The 19,712-nt window shown below is 49.3% G+C and overlaps 1 protein-coding gene across 7 annotated transcripts in view; it reads right to left on the minus strand.

Annotated features, from left to right (window-relative positions):
- Tnrc18 (trinucleotide repeat containing 18) overlaps positions 1-19,712 on the minus strand; it is a 91,555-nt gene that overhangs the window by 20,766 nt on the left and 51,077 nt on the right. For all 7 annotated transcript variants that reach the window (XM_047533488.1, XM_047533492.1, XM_047533491.1 and 4 more), the window contains 4 exons: positions 18,082-18,253; positions 16,307-16,667; positions 12,847-13,122; positions 7,796-8,038 (listed from right to left, as the gene is read on the minus strand). In XM_047533488.1, coding sequence (XP_047389444.1) covers positions 7,796-8,038; positions 12,847-13,122; positions 16,307-16,667; positions 18,082-18,253 — 1,052 coding nt within the window. The remainder of the gene's footprint in view (positions 1-7,795; positions 8,039-12,846; positions 13,123-16,306; positions 16,668-18,081; positions 18,254-19,712) is intronic.

Genomic DNA, 19,712 nt, shown 5'->3' on the forward strand with positions numbered 1-19,712 from the left:
AGACTGGAGCTACGGCAGTGAGGCCGCATCCCTGCACCTTCGAACCTGGTCATGGCAGTCTTCTTGGTACACACAGTAGGGAGGGCGTGGCAGGCGTGGGGAAGAAGCGAGCCCTTCTGATCTCAGAAAGCAGGAAAGAGAATCCTAGAAACTCACAACACAGAAGAGAGGAGAAAGAGGGATCCCCGAACTCCACCTGCCCACTCACACTTCTAAGCAACCCCAAGTCACACACACACAGAGCAGACTCAGTGCAGCCCTATCTTAACAGAGACCAGAACGGCTACCCAAGAAACAGACTGGAGCTCAAGTCCCACCAGGGTAACACCTGCTCACGGGAAGGAAGTATCCCTCACTGAAGAAAAACAAAAGCGCTCTGAACCTGCACAACCTCACCTCCACAGTGTGCAGCACACAACCCCAAATCACTCGACAGACAAGAACCAAGAAGATGCACACTCAGGAAAGAAGAGAAAACCAACTGCATTACCCCAAGATGAAGCAGATGCTGGAGCAGACAAAGATTCTTTCAAGGATGCCACAACTATCTCAACTGAGTAAAACAAAACTTGTTTTCAATGTCTGGGAATTTCACCAGAGACACAGAAAGGGTGAGCATCCACACAACTGAAGAGAACTACATGGAAACTGTAGAACTGAAGTTGATAATTTTGAAAATAAAGAGATTCACTGAAGGAACCTACGATATAATTAAGAAAAGGGTGTTTCAAAACAAAACAATAGCATCTGAGTTCTGTTTGATGGCAAGAAAATGGCAAGAAAAAAATCTTAAGTGTTAATAGCTGGTGGCAAACACACATTTGCAGACACGAGACATTAAATGAACATCAAAGAGAGTCAATGCACAGAAGTCCACTTCTGATGTGAGGCACATCACAGTACGGCTGAGAGTCAAAGTAAAGACAAGCCAGAGAGCAGCAAGAGAAACACCCTGCAGCAGTCTGGATCTGGAATGTCCCCGAAGTTTAGAGGCCTGGTCTCCAACATGGCTACTGCCAGGTGGTAGGACCTTTAGGAGGTGGGGCCTGGTCAGAGGTCTTAGGTCACTAGGGACATGGCATCAAAGAGAAGTGGGGGATACCAGTCTCTTCCCCACTCCCCTCTCTCCTTTCCTGCCAGGAGATAAACGTCCTCCTCTTCTGTGTACTCCCGCCATGACATACCGTGCATGCTGTGCTGCCACAGGCCCAAAACAACAGGACCCATTGGTCATGGACTCAAACTGCAAAACTGTGAACCAAAATAAACCTTTCCTCTTTTTAAGTTGATTATCTCAGGTATTTGTTATAATAACAGAAAGTTGACTTACACATGATCTATCCCTTCCAGAGCAATCAGATTGATGGGTAACTTTTCATCAGAAACTAGAGGCCAAGGGCTGGGGAGATAGCTCAGTAGGTAGAGTGCTTGCCTTGTAAGCACAAAGCCCTGGGTTCGAACCCCAGCACCCCAAAAAAAAAAAGAAACTAGAGGCCAGAGGAGAATTAAATAGATCATCCTTAAAGTGCTAAAAGAAAAATTGTAAACACAAAATTCTGCTTGCAGGGTAAATATCATTCAAGAATGAAAATGAAATAGGAATATATTTTCAGAAAAAAGAATACTAAGAAAATTCATCACCAGCAAACCTACAGTACAAAAATGTCAAATGAACTTCTTCAGGCTGAAACTACACAGAAACTCTAATCTTCAGAAAAGAAGGAAAAGCACAGAAATGGTAAATATCTGAATAAATGCAAAAGAATGACTTTTTAAAGTTTTTTCTCCTCTAAATTTATAAACCATATAAGTGTGTAAAACTAAATTTATAATATTGTTTTCTGGGGTTGATAACACATAGATAAATGTACCACATGTAACACATATAATTTAAAAGATGGAGAGTAATGTGGATTTATGGGGTTAAGATTTCTGTATTTTATGTGAAGAGACACATAATAAACTCTAAATGGACTGTGAATAATTCCAAATATATATTGAATATATATATATTCTACTTTCTGTTTTAAAAATTCCAGCCAGGACTGGTGGCACACACCTATAATGCCTGCTACTCAGGAAGCTGAGGCAGAAAAATCACAAATTCAAGGCCAGCCTGGGTACTTTAGGGAGACCCTGTCTCAAAATAAAAAGGTCTGGGGATATAACTTAGTTGGTAGAGCACTCCTGGGTTTAAACTCCAGAAGCACAAAAAAAGAAGGGAAAAAAAAAAAGAAATCCAAAATGATACTGAGAAAGCTAATAGGAAAATTAAAATGGAATTCTAAGCATATTAAACAAACAGAAAAACAAAGGTGCAAGCAAGGCATAGTGCACAGTGGCACTGGCCTGTAACCCCAGCTACTGCAGAGGCCCAAGGAGGACCATGCCAAGTTCAAGTCCACCCTGGGAGTTTAGCAATATCCTGCCTGGAGATGAAGTAGGAAGGGCTGGGGATGTCGCTCCACGGTTAGGTTCAGCATCACATACAAATAAATAAATAAAATAAAGGTCCACTGACAATTTAAAAAATATATATTAAAATTTTAAAAAGGAGAATTAGAGGGACTACACTAATATAAACAAACTTTTGAAGATAAAAATTGTTACTAGAGACAGAAACATTTTAAAATGACAAAAGGGTCAATTCATTAGAACACTTATAAACGTGAGTATATTTCAGAACATATAAAAAAAGACTACACGACCAATGAAACTCCACATAATGTACAACCACAAGAAAGGGATCCTAATTAGAATAAGTTGAACTCCATGTATGTATAATATGTCAAAATACACCCTACTGGTGGCGCACACCTGTAATCCTCGCAGCTCGGGAGGCTGAGGCAAGAGGATTGTGAGTTCAAAGCCAGCCTCAGCAACTCAGTGAGGCCCTAAGCAACTCAGTGAGACCCTATGTTTAAATAAAACACAAAAAAGGGGTGGGGATGTGACTCAGTGGTTGAGTGCCCCTGGATTCACTCCCAGGTGCCAAAAAAACACTCTATTGTCATGTATATCTATAAGGACCTCACCCCTAAAAAAGACTATATACCATGACCAAGGGGATTTATCCCAGGAATGCAATGCAAGGTTGGTTCAACATACCAAAAAAAAAAAAAAAAAAAAAAATCAAGTAATTCAATATCCATTGTTAATGGAATAAAGAACAAAAATATGTGAACACCCTGATAGACACACAAAAGACATTTGCCAATGCCCAATATCCTTTCATTATGAAATCACTCAGAAAACTAAATATAGAAGTTTATTCCTCAACCTGATAAAGGAATTTTTTCCCAAATTCCTATGGAAGAATTCAGAGCTAATACCATACTTAATGGTGAAAGACTGAATGCTTTCTCCCTACAATCAGAAGTAAGATAAAGATGTCCTCTCTCATAGCTTCTATTCAATTTTATACTGGAGAGGCTCTAGGCAGGCGAATCAGGCAAGAAAAGTAAATGAAGGCAAACATAACATAAAGGGAGAGGTAAAATTATATTCATTAGCAAAAGACAGGATCTAGTATACAAAAAATCCTAAGAAGTCTACAATCCATTAGAACTAATAAATGAGTTCATCAAGTTTGCAAGGGATACAAGATCAATATAAAATAATTTCTATGCACTAGCAACAAACACTCCATAAATGAAAAAAAAATAATAATTCCACTTACAAAAGCATCAGAAAGGGTAAACATGAACACATTTAACAAAAGAAATGAAAAACTCGTATGCTGGAAACTATGGCATATTGTTGATATGAATTTAAGAAGATCCAAATAAAGGGAAAAACATCCCATGTTCATGGATCATAAGATGTATATTGTGAAGATAGCAATACTTCCCAAACTGATCTACTACTTTGACACAATTCCTATCAGAATCCCAGTAGGTTTTTTTGCAGAAACTATTAATCTGATTCTAAAATTCATATAGAAGTATAGGGGACTCAGAGGCTCCAAACCAACATAAAATAAGGCATGGGATGGAGGCAAAGATAGGGGACCCTCACTTCCCAATTCCAACAATTATACAAAGCTGTGGTCATCAAGATAGTGTGGTATTGGCATTAGAGTGGACAAATGGACCACTGGAATAGAACTTAAAGTCCAGAAATAATCCCTTACACTTATGTTCAACTGATATTCAACATCAGAAGTAAGGTCAATAAAAGAAGAGACTTTTCAACACATAATACCAGACAATGGAATACCCACATGTGGAAGTCCCCTACACATCATTCCACATAGGAAAATTAACTAAAAACAAGTAACGGACCTAAATAAGAGGGCCCAAACTCTATCAGTCTTAAGAGAAACCAGGAGGACATCTTCAAGACCTTGGGTTATGTAACACTTTCTTACGTATGAAACCAGAAACCCAAGTGACAAGAAAAGAAACAGGTAAACTGGGTTTCATCAAAATTAAAAATTTTGGTTTTAAATAACACTATCAAAAAAGTAAATAAACCACTCAAAAGGAAGGAAGAAAATACCTGTAAATCACTTATCTGGCAAGAGAGTTGTAACCAGAATATATATATTTTTTTAAATTCTTATTCAACAATACAAAAACACAATGAAGAGTGGGGGTTGTAGCTCGGTGGTAGAATGCTTGTCCCACATGCATGAAGCACTGGGTTCCATTCCCAGCACAAAACAAACAAACAAACACCCACAGTGAGATACCACACTTCACACCCACTAAGATGGTTATAATAAAAAAGACCGATATCAGCAAGTATTGCTGAGGATGTAAAGAAACTGAAACCTGTACACTTCTAGTGGAATGCCACTTTGGAAAAAGAGTTGGGCAGCCCCTCAAAAGGTTACACGAAGTTACCAAATGACCCAACAATTCCACTGCTGAAAGAACTGAAAATATACGTCCTCAGACACCCGTATTCACAGCACCATTATCCATAAGAGTAAAAAAATGGAAACCACCCAAATGTCCATCAACTGGTGAGTAGGGAAGACGTGATACAGTTTCATAAAACGGACTACAATTCATCCACAGAAAGAAATGGAGTCCTGATATGTGTTACAACCCAGACGAACCCTGAAACCATTGTGCAAAGGGAATGAAGCCAAACACCAACAGCCACATGTTACAGGGTTTCATTTGTGTGGCACGTTGAGAACAGGTAAATCCCTAGAGACAGAAAGAAGTGGTTGCTAAGGGCTGGAATTTGGTGGGAATATGGCAGGTGAGTACAAATGGGCGTTGCGTTTCATTTGGGGCTGATGAGAACCATCTGAAGTAGTGGCAATGGTTGCGCCATTCTGTGACCGTAAAAAAACCACTGAGTTGTACATTCAAAGGGGCACCTTGTGGTATATAAATTACATCAACAACACTCTTCCTTTTTTTGTAAGTAGATTCAAACCCAACCATATTAACAATTATACTAAATATTATAGATTAAACACTTTTTTTTTTTTTTTGTCTTTTTAGACAAAAATAAGCCAGGAACAGTGGCACATGCTTATCGACTGACTACTCAGGAGACTGAAGCAGAAAGATTCAAAGTTGGAAGCTGGTCTGGGCAACTTAGTGAGACCCTTTCTCTAAAAAGGGCAGAGGGTGTAGCTCAGCACCCCTGGGTTCAATCCCCAGTCACACACACACACACACACACACACACACACAGAACAGAAATTAAAGGAATTAAATTTTAAAAAAGGAACTAAATCCATCTACACAAGACTCACATGTTAGATATAAAGACAACGATAATGAGAGTAAATGGTAGAAAGGAACACTTCATAGTAACAAAGTCAAGAGGAAAATGCAACAATCATAAACATGCATGCACTCAATAATAGAGCTGCAGATATGTGTAGCAAAAAATTGACAGAATTAAAAGGAGAAAGAGAGAGAACTGTGCAAGCATAGCTGGAGGTTTTACCTATCTCTAAGCAACTGAGAGAACTAGACAGACAAAAAAAAAACAGCAAAGACATAGATCTGAACTCTACTGATCACACCGATGTGATTGATATTTGTAGAATACTATACCTAACAACATCAGAATACATATTAAGCGTATACCTCCTGGAAAAATGCCAGATATTTTTGAATTTTATAAAATTAAAAGATTGAAATGACAGTTCTATTCTCAATTCATGACAGAATTTTACTAGAAATCAACAATAATAAGATAACCAGGCAACTTTTCTCAAATATTTGGAAAACAAATACTTTCCTAAATAATCACTGAGTCAAAGTAGAAATCAAACAAGAAACTAGAATATATCCTGAATAATAATGAAAATACAGTAATCACATCAAAACATGTGAGGTGCACCTCGAGCAGCATTTATAGAAGTTTAGAGCTTTCAACGTCTCTATTGGAAAAGAACAAGGTCCCAAATCAGCAACCTAAGCTTCTACCCTAAGAAAAGTGGTTGCAAATTATATTCAAAGAAAACAGAGAAGGAAGGAAATAACAAAGAACAGAATTTCTCTTTGGGTAATTTCCAGCCAGAATGATGAAGAAGGAGAGAGAGAGGAAGCAGAAATTATTTATATCAGAAATGAAAAAGGAATCACTACAGACCCTACAAACATGAAAGTATAAAAAGGGCATAAATCGAACCCTAGGTCAATACACTTGACAATTTGGATGGAATGGATGTGTGATTCTTCAGGAAGAGCAAATACAAAAAGCTGAAGACACTAGGGACAGCGGTAAACTGAGGGCCTAGGGTGGGGGCTGTGGACAGGATGCTGGTGGAGGGACCAACAGGTGGAATCTAACCAAAAGGCAATGGGGAGTCAATTCTGAGAGAAGAGTCCTAGTCAAGTTTGAGCTCTGGGGAGAAGTCCTGCAGCTGCTTCTGCAAGCTGCGTCCTGACCGGAGCAAGCTGGCGGGAGCTGATGCCACCATGCGGGGAAGCCAGGTCTGAAGCCCAGGGAATAATAGTGGGCAGGGGGTGAAAGGAGGCGTAAGGAAGGAGGGGGGAAGGCAGAGCCAGGACCTGGAGCTTGGCATGGCCAGAAATGGGACCCCAGGAGGCAGTGCAGGCTGAGAGTGAGGCTCTGGTCCCTAAGCTGGGTGGGGGCCAGTTAGGAGGCCTGCAGAGAGCAGCAGGGTAGCACCAGGGTGCCCATTTCTCTGTCCCAGTGTCTACTAGCAAAATCCCATGTCTACTCTTATGGCCGAGAAAAAAGGAGACTGGGGGGTCACCAGGGACACAGGGCCCATGATCAATCAGATAGGAAGGAGGCAGGGCCAAGTAGAGCCCAAGTCTCCTGCCCAAGTATTAGTCGTGGCCTCCGCCCACTGGGGCAGCGGGAGGGAGCGTCTGCCCTCACAGAGAAGCCATGAGACCGATGACAACAGAGTAGAGAGTCCGCCAAGCCCCCTGGACTTCTCCAGGCCCCAGCCCCAGCACTGAAAGGCCTAGCCCTCTGCCCCAGGTTCACTGACCACACCCCTCCATGCCCAAGCGTGGCTTCCTTTTCCTCCTCCCTATATGTGGGCTGCTGCTTCTCCCTGCACCTCCTTCTCAGCCAGCACCCCTGTCCCTCACAGGCCAGCTGGAGTGGCCTCTTGTGCCCAAGAAGGGTCAAGGGCCCCCTTTAGGCCCTGTTTGTTGAGAGCATGAGAGTAAAGGATGCTGCTCTTTGGGTGGCCACCACCCCGCCCCCAAGAGAACAGGCCAGGGTCCCTGACGCCAGCCCCAACACTGGCACCACTCTCTCAGGACGGGGCTGGCCCAGAGGACAGAGGCTCACCCGCTCCCAGCTCTGAGACGTCTGTGGGACGGGGCCAGGCACTCACCCATCAGGCCCTGCCGCTCCTCCTTCTTCCGGGCCTTCTGTTTGGCCTCCAACTGCACCACCGACAGGGACGGCCCCACCGTGGGGCTGGGGAGGGCGCTGGCCGCAAAACGGGCCAGCAGGCCCAGCCCACTCTCCTCCAGGCCTGGCGACAGGGCCCGCTCTCGGGTGCCCAGCCTATAGCCACCACCAGCCTCCTCCTCCTCCAGCTCCTCCTCCTCGTCCTCCTCCTCGGAGCTTTCATCTGGCGTGCAGAAAACAGGGGGCAAGTCAGGGCCCGGACCTAGGCACGTGCGCCCCCCACCACCCCCAGCCCCTGAGGCCGGGGCAGCCACTCAGCTCCAGCCTCCCCCTCCATCCTCACCACGGGACCTCTGGGGGAGGATCCAGAACCAGCCCACAGACCCACCCATGGCCCAAGGCCTCTGTCAATCAGAGCCCAGCAGAAGGGCATCCTGGGCATCCCAGCAGCTCTGGGTGTCAGGGTGGGCTTCTGAGAGGGGAGCACGGACATGCACCTGTGCTGTGGGCAGGGGACAGACACACGGACAAGGACTGGAGACAGCGCTCACCACATCTCTCTCACTCACACACACACACACACACACACGCCCCGACATAGACATGGAGGCTGAGGAAGGAGGCAGGAAAGAAGAAAAAGGAGGTGGAGGAAAGAGAGGGGAATGAGGTTCAGGCTGCGGGGTCCAGGCAGGGGGCTTGTGGCAAACTGCTGGAGGCCTGAGGGCTGGTGACAGGAGAAGGTGAAGTATGGTCTCTTTCAAGGGGTTTGGGGCCCCCGTAGTTCAAGCCTTAAACAGGGCTCTAGTCCAAAGTTGACTCTCAGTAACACCTCTATGCTGAGGAGCCTAGTGCCAAGTCTCCACCCTCTGAGTCCCTGTTTTCTCATCTGTGACACAGGATGACCTTCCCGCCCAGCAGCCCAGCTAAAGGGAAGATCCCATGTAGGAGGATAGGATACAGGATGTAGATTCAGGCTCCCCTGTAGGAGGAGAAAGTGTTTCACAGGCTTGGAGAGGATCAAAAGAAACAGCGCCTCCAGCTGTGACTTGCAGAGGAACCATGCTGTCCCCACTGCAGTCGAAGCTGCAGTGGGCCATGGCTCTTGACTCACAGAAAGCACTTGGGCAGGTGAGGTGGACCATTCTGCAGCTGGAGACCAAGGCTCCCGGGGGCCAGGTGCTCAGGCAGCGGTGGGGCTGGTGGCTGACTAAACCCCAGTCTGTCTCTCTGGTAGGTAAATAAGGACAGGATTCTCCCCAACCACTGGCTCTGCCAGCCTGAGAGCCAGCAGTCCCTCAAGGCCAGCTTGGGTATCAGGACACTGGCAGGCTGGGTGGCAAAGCTGGCAGGGAATGATGATGCCACCTGCACATGAACCAAACTCTTCACCAAAAAGGCTGCCTTGAGGCACAGAGCTGCTTCTGACCTTCCCAGGGAGACGGCCCTGCTGACCCAAAAGGTCAGCACCTGACACCTCACTCGCCATAGCCAAGGAGCTGCAGAGGGACAGGTGTGCCAGGTCCTGGTCTGGCTCAAAAGGCCAGAGCACTGAGAGCTGCTGGCCAAGGGCAGGGCCCAGGCAGGATGGAAGGCAGCACTATGCAGCCAGGACTGGCTCAGGGGACGGATGGGGGAAGACAGGTGGCCAAGTGCACATTCTCCTGCCAACGTCCCAAGCCACCACTTGGCTAAGAACAACTAATGGCCAAAAACAGCAGTCCCAGGGACACAGATCCCATCTACCCATTTATCAGAAGGAACCTGGATTTCTGCTGGGCCAGCCTGGGAGAGGGAGGTGGTGAGGAACTGGAGGAGTCCAGACAGGGGTGGAGAGAGGGAGGAGGCATAGAGAGGGGAGGTTTGTTAAGAGGGTGCGAGGTGGGAGACTGGCTCCGGAGCGATGGATGCAGCAGGCTGGGGAGGCCAGCGGGGCAGGCAGGGGCAGGCAGGCAGTGCACACTTGCGATCATTCACATTGCGACGTCACATGGTTCTGTCTCCGCCCCAGTGGGCCACAGCGGCAAAGCAGGCTAAGTGTAGGCAGACTTTCGACAGCACCTGGGTCCCCCACATCAGGTCTCCTTGGGGTTGGTCAATTTGGGCAGGGTGGCACAAGGGTGGCTGGCTGGGGTGGGGACATGGGGCTGGGTAAGGGGCCAGGAATTTTTCCCTTCTAAAAACAACCCGCCCTGGCCACTCAGGTGTGGACTCTGGAATTCCCAGAAAACTTCCTTCCAGAAGGATCCTGGGGCCGGCAGCATGGGTGCAGGAGGGCAGGAGGGCTGGCTCTGGGTTTCTGAGAGACCACAGAGGCCCTACCAGATCCCAGAAAGCCAGGAGCAGGCCAGTCCCAGCACTTTGAAGTGGAGGAACATCTACAAAGCAGAAGCCCAGGAAAGGTGCTCTCTGCAAAAGGGACATGGGTCATCTTGTGGTCCTGCCGATTCCTGTGGTCCTCCGTTTCCCCACCTGCCTGATGAGTCTGGCTGGCAGCCTCCCAAGAAGGCAGGTCTGCTTGGGTCAAGGTCCACAGGGGCAGAGAAGCAATGGGGGGGTCTGAGGGCCAAGAAAGCCTTTCTGGAATCGTCCACACCTGAGGTAACAGAGCTTGCCAAGGGCAGAGGAGAAAAGTCCAAATAAGTAAATGCAGAGAACTTTATATACGTACATTATATATATATATATAAAAAATCTTGGCTCAGGGCAAGGGGTTGGCTGTTGTAACTTGGTTTGGTTTCCCAATACCCAATAAACGCCAAGGAATCTGCTGCTGCCAGACCCGGTGGGGGCAGACCCCGAGGAGGGGAGGTGTACAGAGGACAGAAAGAAAAGGGTTTTGCCTACCTACGGAGCAACGAGCCAGGCTCGGACCCAAGCTCAGTGACCCGCTGCGCCGTCTGCCCTACTCCCAGCCTTCGCTTTGCGTCCAGAGTGCAGCGTGAGAGCAAATGCAAGAGACCGAAACAGACACTCAAAGCATCATGGGTAGGGGTCAAGGGTGGAGGTATGGTCAAGCTGCGGGGAGGAGAAAGCAGACACACTAGAAAAGCCAAGCCAGTAAGTGTTTAGTACCAGGGTCGGTGAGGCCCTATTACCCAGGTGTCCCTCTCCAGGCCTCACGGGCTGCTTTGCTGGCAGTGGGCAAGGCGAGGAGGGCTGAGCCCCTCCCTCACCTCTGAATTCCCCTATCTGCGCTCTGTCCACTGGCACTGCTGGGTCCAGTCCTGGGTCCCCACTCAGGGCAAATGGCCCCTCCTGAGAGGCCCAGGGGGACTGCCTATTTCTCTGTGGGGTCTCAGCTGGGACAGCAGGGCTCAAAACCTTGGAGGCTAGAATCCCGGCTTTAAGAGTGTGTGGGTAGGGGGCAGGGGGTCCAGCCCAGGTCAGGGAGAGGCAGGAGGTAAAGAGGGAGAGGAGATGGCAAGTCAACCAGACTCTTCCACAGAAGCTGGGCAGTGGGGAGGGGTTCAGAAAACTAGGCTGGCCAGCCGGTTGGTGGCCTCTCTTCTTAGCCCAGGGCACATTTCCTCAGACGTGGCAGCAGCCCAGGAGAACATGAGCCCAAAGGGCATCAGCCTCCTTAACTGCCATTACCTGGTCACCCAAACTCTTATCTCTGCCAATCTGGAGGGAGGTAGTAGAGGCAGGGGAACTGGAGAGTAAGACTGGAAAGTGGGGGCAGCATTCCGTTCCAGGGGCCCGGGCCAGGTCATGTCCAGGTTTGCTATGATACACCCCACCCCAGGCTTTCCTCAGGGAACAGCTGACATCTGGTGTTGCTACTCAGGGCTCTGGGGATCCCCGTGGTCTGGCCCTAAAGGAAATCCACCCTGAGGCAGACCCTAAAACCAGAGCTAGGAAACATTTTTTCCTTGCTTCCCCTTCTCAGGACATTTCTGATTGAAGGGCCTAAAGGACTCAGACATTTCTAACCCCAGAGCACCATTCTGAGGTTAGAGAAATCAGAGCCAGAATATTCTCAGGGGTCATGCAGTCTGAACTTCTTTTTGGAGAGCTGGCTGAGGACCCCTGGCTGAGCTGAGGCCAAACCAAGCCTGGGACTCACAGGCCAGTGTCTAAGCCTGCCTTTTGTCCCTGGATGTGGCGATGAAGCCAACACTTCCAAATTTAACAAAAACCCAGGACAGCAAAAAGCCTTGATCCTGCACTGCCTACATGCCCTTCAAAACAGAAATATGTGTTAGAAGACAAGTGTCTATAAGTTAATATTTTTTAACCACTGGTGAGTAAGAGCAGAGCTTTAAGAAAATAAAACACAAACAAGCAGCTTAAAAAAAAAAAAAAAAGATGATGCTGGAGGTGAGAGTGGCTAACTCAACCTGAACAGTGGGATGGATGCCAAAGCCACCGGGGATATTTGAATAATAGAGAAGAAGGGTGCCACCCCTCTACTCCTTCTGGGGTGGGGAGGAGGAGCAGGAGGGAGGAGGGGGAGGAGGAACAAAATGAAGGGAAGCATCAACCTGATGTCTAGTAAGGACACAGCAAGAGAGACAAGGCACACGGTTTAGTTAAAAATGAACTCGGTATGTTTAATAAAGCTTGGTATTACCAAAATCGCAGTACAAACATCAAGTCACACGCCCACACGACAGAAGTCCATTTACAAAATGCTCCTCAGGAAGCCTCTGCGGGGCCCACGCCAAAAGAGCGCCCAGCCCAGGCCTGCGGTCTGGGAGGACAGGAAAGGTGCAGGGCCTCGGGGTGGGGAGAGGGCGCAGAGGGAGGAGAGTGGAGAAAAGGAGAGACTAAAAACCAGTCCGTATAAGAGCTCGCAAAGAGCCAGTCAATGATATTATCACAATGATACAGTACAAATAAAAACAAAAACAAAAATAGGCGGATACGGCAGGCTACGCTGCCAAGAACAAGACGGCTGCCCTTCCGTGGCCATCCAGCGGACGGCCGAGCGGCGCCATCTCTGCTGTGCGCACGCGCTCTCGCTCTCGCTCTCGCACTCACTCTCTCGCTCTAAAACATGGAAGGTATTTTGCGTTTGGAGCTAGTAACCTTGGTCAAACGAGTCCTCCGAAGAGTCGCTGAAGGAGGAGCGGGCCTCGGCCTCTCGGAGCAGCAAGCAGAACGGCTGCTTCCTGCTGGCGGCCGGCTTGGGTTTCAGAGTCCGGGGCGCCGCCAGACCCCGCTTGGTCAGCTTGGGGCCTGCGGCTGGCTTGCTGTTCTTTGCCACCATGCCGCACAGGAGGGAGGAGGTCAGTTTGGAGCTGGAGGGGCCTTGGGCAGACCACTCATCTCTCAAGAAGTCTTCGTCCTCCTCTGAGTCCGTATCTGCAGTCAAAGTAGTTTTTAATAAAAATAAGTCACAGGGCACGGGAGGAGCGGGCTGGTGTCACTATTCACTGTTCTGGGAGGTGGTGAGAACACATCAGGGGTGCCAGAACAGAAAGCCAAATGCCTCCTGGCCCTGGGAAAGCTCTCAGGGTGCCCCGCTCTCCTCCTGGCCCTGGGCTCACCCTCACCTGAGGAGGCTAGCCTCAGACAGCTGGGCCACCTACCGAGTGCCAGATCCAGACCCTCTTTCCGCTTGCCAGAAAGCACCCTCCAGTCACCTCTGCCTTCCAGGCACTGAGGGGATGGAGGAGCCCCACTCTCAGGAACAGAACTCTCCATGTGGTTCCCTTCCACCCCGTGGACTGCACACAGCACAGAGGCTCCTTTTGGGGTGGGCCACAGCCCCCAAGGGAAGGGCTCCCGCCAGCCAGTGGTACACATCTCTTCCCTACTCAGCAAAGCTGCAACAGTAGCTTGCAATGGACTTCAGGGACAGCATTACACCACAGAAACTGGTGAATGATTTCACTAGAGGTCCCCCACCCTGTTCCATCTGAGAGCTGGTTTACCAGCACCCCACCGATGGCTTCCTATCAAACTCTGGCCTTACTACAAGATACAGGGCCAGGACTTTCAAAAGCTCCTGGGAGAGGACCAACCAGTTTTGAGAAGGTGCACAGCTCTGATCCCTTCCAACTTCAACCCAAATGTACAGCATTTTGTTCCATTTTACACACTCTTGTTAAGCAAGAGCAGAAAGAAACAGGTCCGTGGTCAATGACTATAATCCCTTGATCTGGTAAAACCCACACCAAGCAGGAACATTAACACATGCAACTATCATTCTGGCCAAACCTGCCACCTCCAAGTCAAAAAAAAAAAAAAAAAAAAAAAAAACCCACATGAATGGGGGTGGGGTGCCCCTGGCTGCTTCTATCACCATCTCCCCTTTCCACTCCAACCAAGACCCCAATTTCAGGAGTGTCTGGCAAATCTGGAGGACACAGTTCTGCTTGCGTGTGCCAATCTGTTCCTTCCAAAGCCAGCGATGCCAGTGGGTGACAACAACAAACCTGCCCTCCCAGGCATGCCACCCATAACCTAAAATCCAAACTGGAAAGTGAAGGCACCACTCTGCCTTCTGCCGCCTTGTCTCCCCGCTGGAACACACCTCCACCTCTGTGGGACCCATGCTCTCACCGTCCTAAAACTGCAGAAAAGCAAACCACAGGAACCAAGTGAAGACAAGAGCTCTCTCCGCAACCAGGTGTCCCTCACAGCCATTCTCTAGGTGACGACAGGCCCAATGACATCTCCATTCCAACATTAGCTGGATTCCTTCCCCCAGAATGCTGTCCCATCTTGTGGGCCAAGGCATAACACAGAGAGAAAACTACAACATGTCCTCATATTTGCAAGAGCACACACACTCCTGCTGCAAGGGACTCACCACCTCAGAGCACCCCAAAAACCTTGGGAATCTGAGATTATTTGTGACCTCCACCTCTCCAAAACCCTTGTCCACCTGTAAGTGAAGGAGGGCAGGGATTCTTCTACAACCAGACCAGGAGGATCAATCCCCTCCCTCCCCTTTTTGTCTTTCCAAAATAAACGAGATGGTAAATGCAAAGGAAAGCCCTTCCCTTCCCCTTCAAGGAAGTTTGTCAGTGTCCCTCTGTCTTCATGCCCACACATGGTCAGGGACCTGGGCAGTGCTGTCTGATCACACCCATCCAGGACTGAGGAGCACCAAAGCTATAGCACTCGTATCAACGAACAGGCTGCCTGCTTCACATCCATGGGGTTCTGGAGACCCACTAGTCCAGGACATACAAGAAAATACCCTTAAAAAAACAGCAGGGCTGGGGAGATAGCTCAGCACACGGCCCTGGGTTCGATCCCCAGGACGGCAACAAAACAAAACAAAACCAAAAAAAAAAAAAAAAAAAAAAAAACCAGCAGCTTTGTCCTGAACCAGACGGAGTCTGGCTCTTTGCCCACAAGAGCTCACCTAAAGCTCCCAGAAGCCTTAGGGCCGGTGGCAAGTGATGATGCTTTAACTCTTAAGTCTGCAAACACTTTTATTTTCTTAAGAAAACATACTTTGACATTAAACATGTCCATTTTTTGCACGTGGCATTCACATTCACACACACACACACACACACACACACACACACACCAGGAACCACACGGAGCCCATCAAAAGCCCAGGACACACAGAACCTAGTAGTGGTCAACCCAGGCCCTCCAGTCTCGCCAGGGCCTAGGGACTCCTTACTCAACAAGTCCTCCTGCAGCAGCCATGTCCTTGGCCCCTGACCACCTAGGCGCGCGGCAGGAGGCATGAGGCCCACAAGTACCGAGTGAGCACCTTTTCCAAGCCAGGCGGCGGGCTGCAGACCAGGAAAGCCGACTTGCTCCAGAAAACCACAACAGCTCCAGAGCGGTAGTCTGCACATGAATGAAACAAAACTCCGTCCCTCAGCCCCACTGGCTGCTCCGCGTCAAGGGCTGGAGAACTACATAGGCAGTGGACGAAGCCGAAATGGTAACGTCCGTCGTGCCAAGCAGCTCCAGCGGACAGAGCCGAGTTTGACCCCGGCTCGCTTCTCCCCACCCAGGCGCATGCTCTTCCCTCGACCCCTCGGTCTCAGCATCCTCAGCAAGAAAACCGCCCGAGGGCAGTCACGGATACCACGAAAGCACGCCCGTGAAGCGCTCGGAGGCGCGCTCCACAACCTCCGTTTCCACCGACACCTGGCCGCAGTCCCTGGTTGTCCGCGGAGGACCGCGAGCTACCTGCGGGCAGGGGAGCCCGTCATCTCTAGCACTCACAGAAGCAGTCGTGCTGCGGCCTCTCTAGGCCGACCGGGCGCAAACTCTATAGCTCGAAAAGGCCCCCGCGCGGCCGGCATCCGGACCGCAAGCGGAAAGAGGGCAGGCGAACTTCCGCTCCCAGCCGCCAATCATCGACGCCCACCAACTACAGGTGCCTGCCCCGCACCACACCCGCCAATCACAGGCGTTTCCGCTCCAGGCGAGCCCGCCGCTGGGCTTGACACCGCGCAAAGCCAAAAGCAGGCCTTGGAGCGCCCCGCAGGGAAACGAGAGGAAGAAAGTGAAGGACAGGAAAAGAGAGAAGCAGTGGCCGAGAGGCGGTGCGGCGTCCGCTACTTACTGTAGGAGTAGCTGCTCACTTCCGAGGCGAACGGGGAATGGGCCGGCTTGGACTGGCCTCTGGCCTTGAACCCCACCTCCATCTTCCTGGCTTTGGCAGCCCTTTTGTGTTTACCTTCTTTGGAGGATTTCAGAGACAGGCCCAGGCCTTTGGCCAGTGCCTTCCTGTCCTTGCCCAGCAGGCTATCATAAGGAGTTAAGAACCTGCCGCAGCCCCCACTAGTTTTGGATTTCCCCCCAGAAGTGTCCGAAAATTTGAAGGGTGACTTCAGCTTGTCCTGCTTTGTGAGGGAGAGGGCCTTGTCTAGCTTGCTTGCCAGCTGCTCCTGGTCGCTGGCCATCTTCTTCTTCTTGATCTTTAGCTGGAGAGAGAAGTCGGGTCCCAAGTTAAGACATTTGGCAAAACAGGAGAGTAGTTTTCTGTGTACAACTCGGGAGCTGTGGGCTCCGATCCTGCCTGTTGCCTGACTTCTGGCAAGTTGCTTAACTCCTCTTCACCTCAATCCTTACACTCTGTAAAATGGGGATACTATGCCTGGATAGCACCAGGTTGTTCTTAAGATGAATGGCGTTTTATGGCACATAAAGCACTTATCAGAATGGCCCAAAGTAACCATTTATTAAATAGCTGCTACTGTGGTCACAGTCGTCATTGGCACTGGTTTTTCCACTCCGGCTTTCCATGGCACACTCTGCTACCTCCTCAGGAAGCACTTTCAGCAAGGAGCGCTGCCAATGGCCTGGAGAAGGTAGCCGGATTAAGAAAGGAGGAAGGGAACCAAGATTGAAAAGCTAGATCAAAGCATGGTTGATCTGCTTATCTCAACCACCTACAGCAGCTGACAGAGACTGCTGCACAGTCTAAACCAGCCTGTCCAACTAAATGGGCCAAAGCTGCCAAGAAAATGCCTGGAGTGTGCCTTGGATGCCTGAAGCAGAAAGAATGATTAGAGATTTCACAGATTCAAATTCCTGCTTGCACATCTATCGTCAACTGTAGTCATTTGTTGAAGTGAAATGTGCGGTTTCAAAGCCATTAATGCCATGAATTTCAACATGTTATCTCTATTTTCTTTAATCAGGTAGCATTTCCTAAGGAGGAAAGAAGTTGGGACAGTGTCATTTAAACAACAAAAGCATCCCCTTACCACAATTTCAGAGTAAAAAGAATTCTGATGTACAAAATGACAATCTTTCTCTTCCTGGACCCTAGGAGAGTATTCCCTTCTGATGGCCAAATCAACCAAAACATCCCCTTTGCACAGGGCTTTATGGGGAGGAATGACAAAGTACATTAGCATTTAGAGATGAGGGCCTTTAAGTGGATGATTTCCATGCTCTGCAGAAATAAGAAAAATCAAGGAGTTGGCTCTCACCCCATTACCCCTGGAGAGTTCACAGAGGAAATTACAGTGGCATCCAGCCCTTATTTCTTAGAACCATGGAACAGTGAAGCTGCTCATTAAACAATTATACTGTTAAACAACAGAGTAATTGTATTATTTGGTTAAGAACTTGCAATCTCCCTGCTTGGCTTCAACAAAGGGTCATGGTGCACTCAAATGGATGTATCTTTTAGTTCTGGCTCCACCTCTAAAGCTGTTACTTTGTAAGTCCCGACCTCTGGGCCTTAATTTCTCCCTTCATACACCAAGACAATCATTCCTACAGTTTGTATACAGACAGACCTGCAAGGGGAACATGCCCTCGTTTGGACATAAACTCCAGGTCCTGCACCCCAGGATGGCAGCACACTCGGAAGACTGGGCTACTGACCTGACTCATGAAGTCAGATGAAGCTTCATGCTCATCCCAGTTCTGGTTCCTCCCCCTGACTTTCCCCATTCCAATGAGGGCCTCGTGTTCCTCCTCAGGACCCTTGTGCCTCTTCCTGATCCCTGCTCCCAGATCATAGTCGTCTGACGTCAGCAGGGACTTGTTGCTCAGCCTAAAACCAAAACATACCCTTGGTCATCACCCTCACTAGGCCACACTGGAGGGCTGGTGTCCACCCTTGTGGCCCTGAAGGGTTGGGCTCTGGATGCTGAAGCACAGACAGTGGTGAATGCCAGCGTGACCAGTCTGGGGAGACAGATCTGATAAAGCTACAGTGCTGAAATGCTGGGATATTTGTCAATGAGGCAGAATGAGATTTTAATGTAAAAGAAGAAAAAAAAACGCTTCAAGTCAGTATCCCCTGCCGACCTTTCTCTTATGTGCTTTGACCCATCCACTCACACACACACAGACACACATCTTGAATGGCAAGATACCTCTTTACCACAATGTGCCAAGAACAAGGACCAGAAATGCCAAGGAAATGCACCAGGATGGGAGGGAGAATTAAATCAAGAGCTCATGTGAAGGAGGAGGCACTTGCTGGACCCTGGTTTCCTATGGGCACAGGCAGCTTGGACAGGGACAAAGGCTTGTCTTACTGCTTTAGGGCTGAAGCTTCCCAAGTGATGGAGGAGCTGACTTTTGCTTGAGGCCTGTGCGTCTTGCACTGTTAGTGCCTTGTATAATTAGCCACAAGCAATACATGGTTCTATTTTTTATTCCCTCCCCCCATCCCCCCAGCACTGAGGACTGAACCCAGAGGCATTCTTCCACTGAGCTACATCCCCAGTCCTTTTTATTTTGAAACCGGGTCTGAGTTGCCAAAGCCAACCTGGAACTTGTGATCCTCCTGCCTCAGCCTCCGCAGTCACCGGGATTATGGGTGTGTGCCACCAGGCCTGGCTGTACTGTTTTAGATGAGGAAACTGAGACATAGAAAAACTAAACACCTGACCCAAGGTCACAGTGAAGGATGGAGATGGGACTGGAGATGGGGCTGAAAGCAGGAAGTTCAGCCCCGCCCCCACAGGGCCCACACTCCTGACTGCTAGGCTCCTGCTGCCGGTGGCCTGGGCCACTTGCTCTCTTCTCCAGAGCCTCTTCCCTCCCCTCCCGTGGCCTTGCAGGGAGTCTCTTCTCTTCACCCTTCCTTCAGCCAGGAACATCCAAGGAGGTCAAACGTGAGACGTCGGGGCCCATGGAGCTGTTTTCCCCCAGAAGACCGTGGCGACCCCACTGCCTCTTCTTTGTGCTTTGAAGCTTCCGCATGCTAGGTTGCCCGGTGCCCACCAGCCCGTCTGTCCCAGGCTGCAGCAAGGCTGAAGAACACTCCAGTCCTTTCCTCGGTGGGCCTTTTTTGGTTTGTCTACAGATGGGGGGAACCGCAAAGCCTGGCCCTGGAGGGAAAGCTTCGATTCAACCAGCCATCACTCAGTTCAACCTCCAGAGGGGGCCACAGGAAGCGGCCACCGCCGCCCAGAAGGATCTCATCCCCAGAACACGCGGAGGCGGAGGCCGGGTCGCAGAGAGCAGCCCGGGGCTCGCGCAGCACCAGCCCTCAGGTCTGG

The sequence above is a fragment of the Sciurus carolinensis genome, chromosome 18 (genome assembly GCF_902686445.1).
Source record: "Sciurus carolinensis chromosome 18, mSciCar1.2, whole genome shotgun sequence".
Taxonomy (NCBI): domain Eukaryota; kingdom Metazoa; phylum Chordata; class Mammalia; order Rodentia; family Sciuridae; genus Sciurus; species Sciurus carolinensis.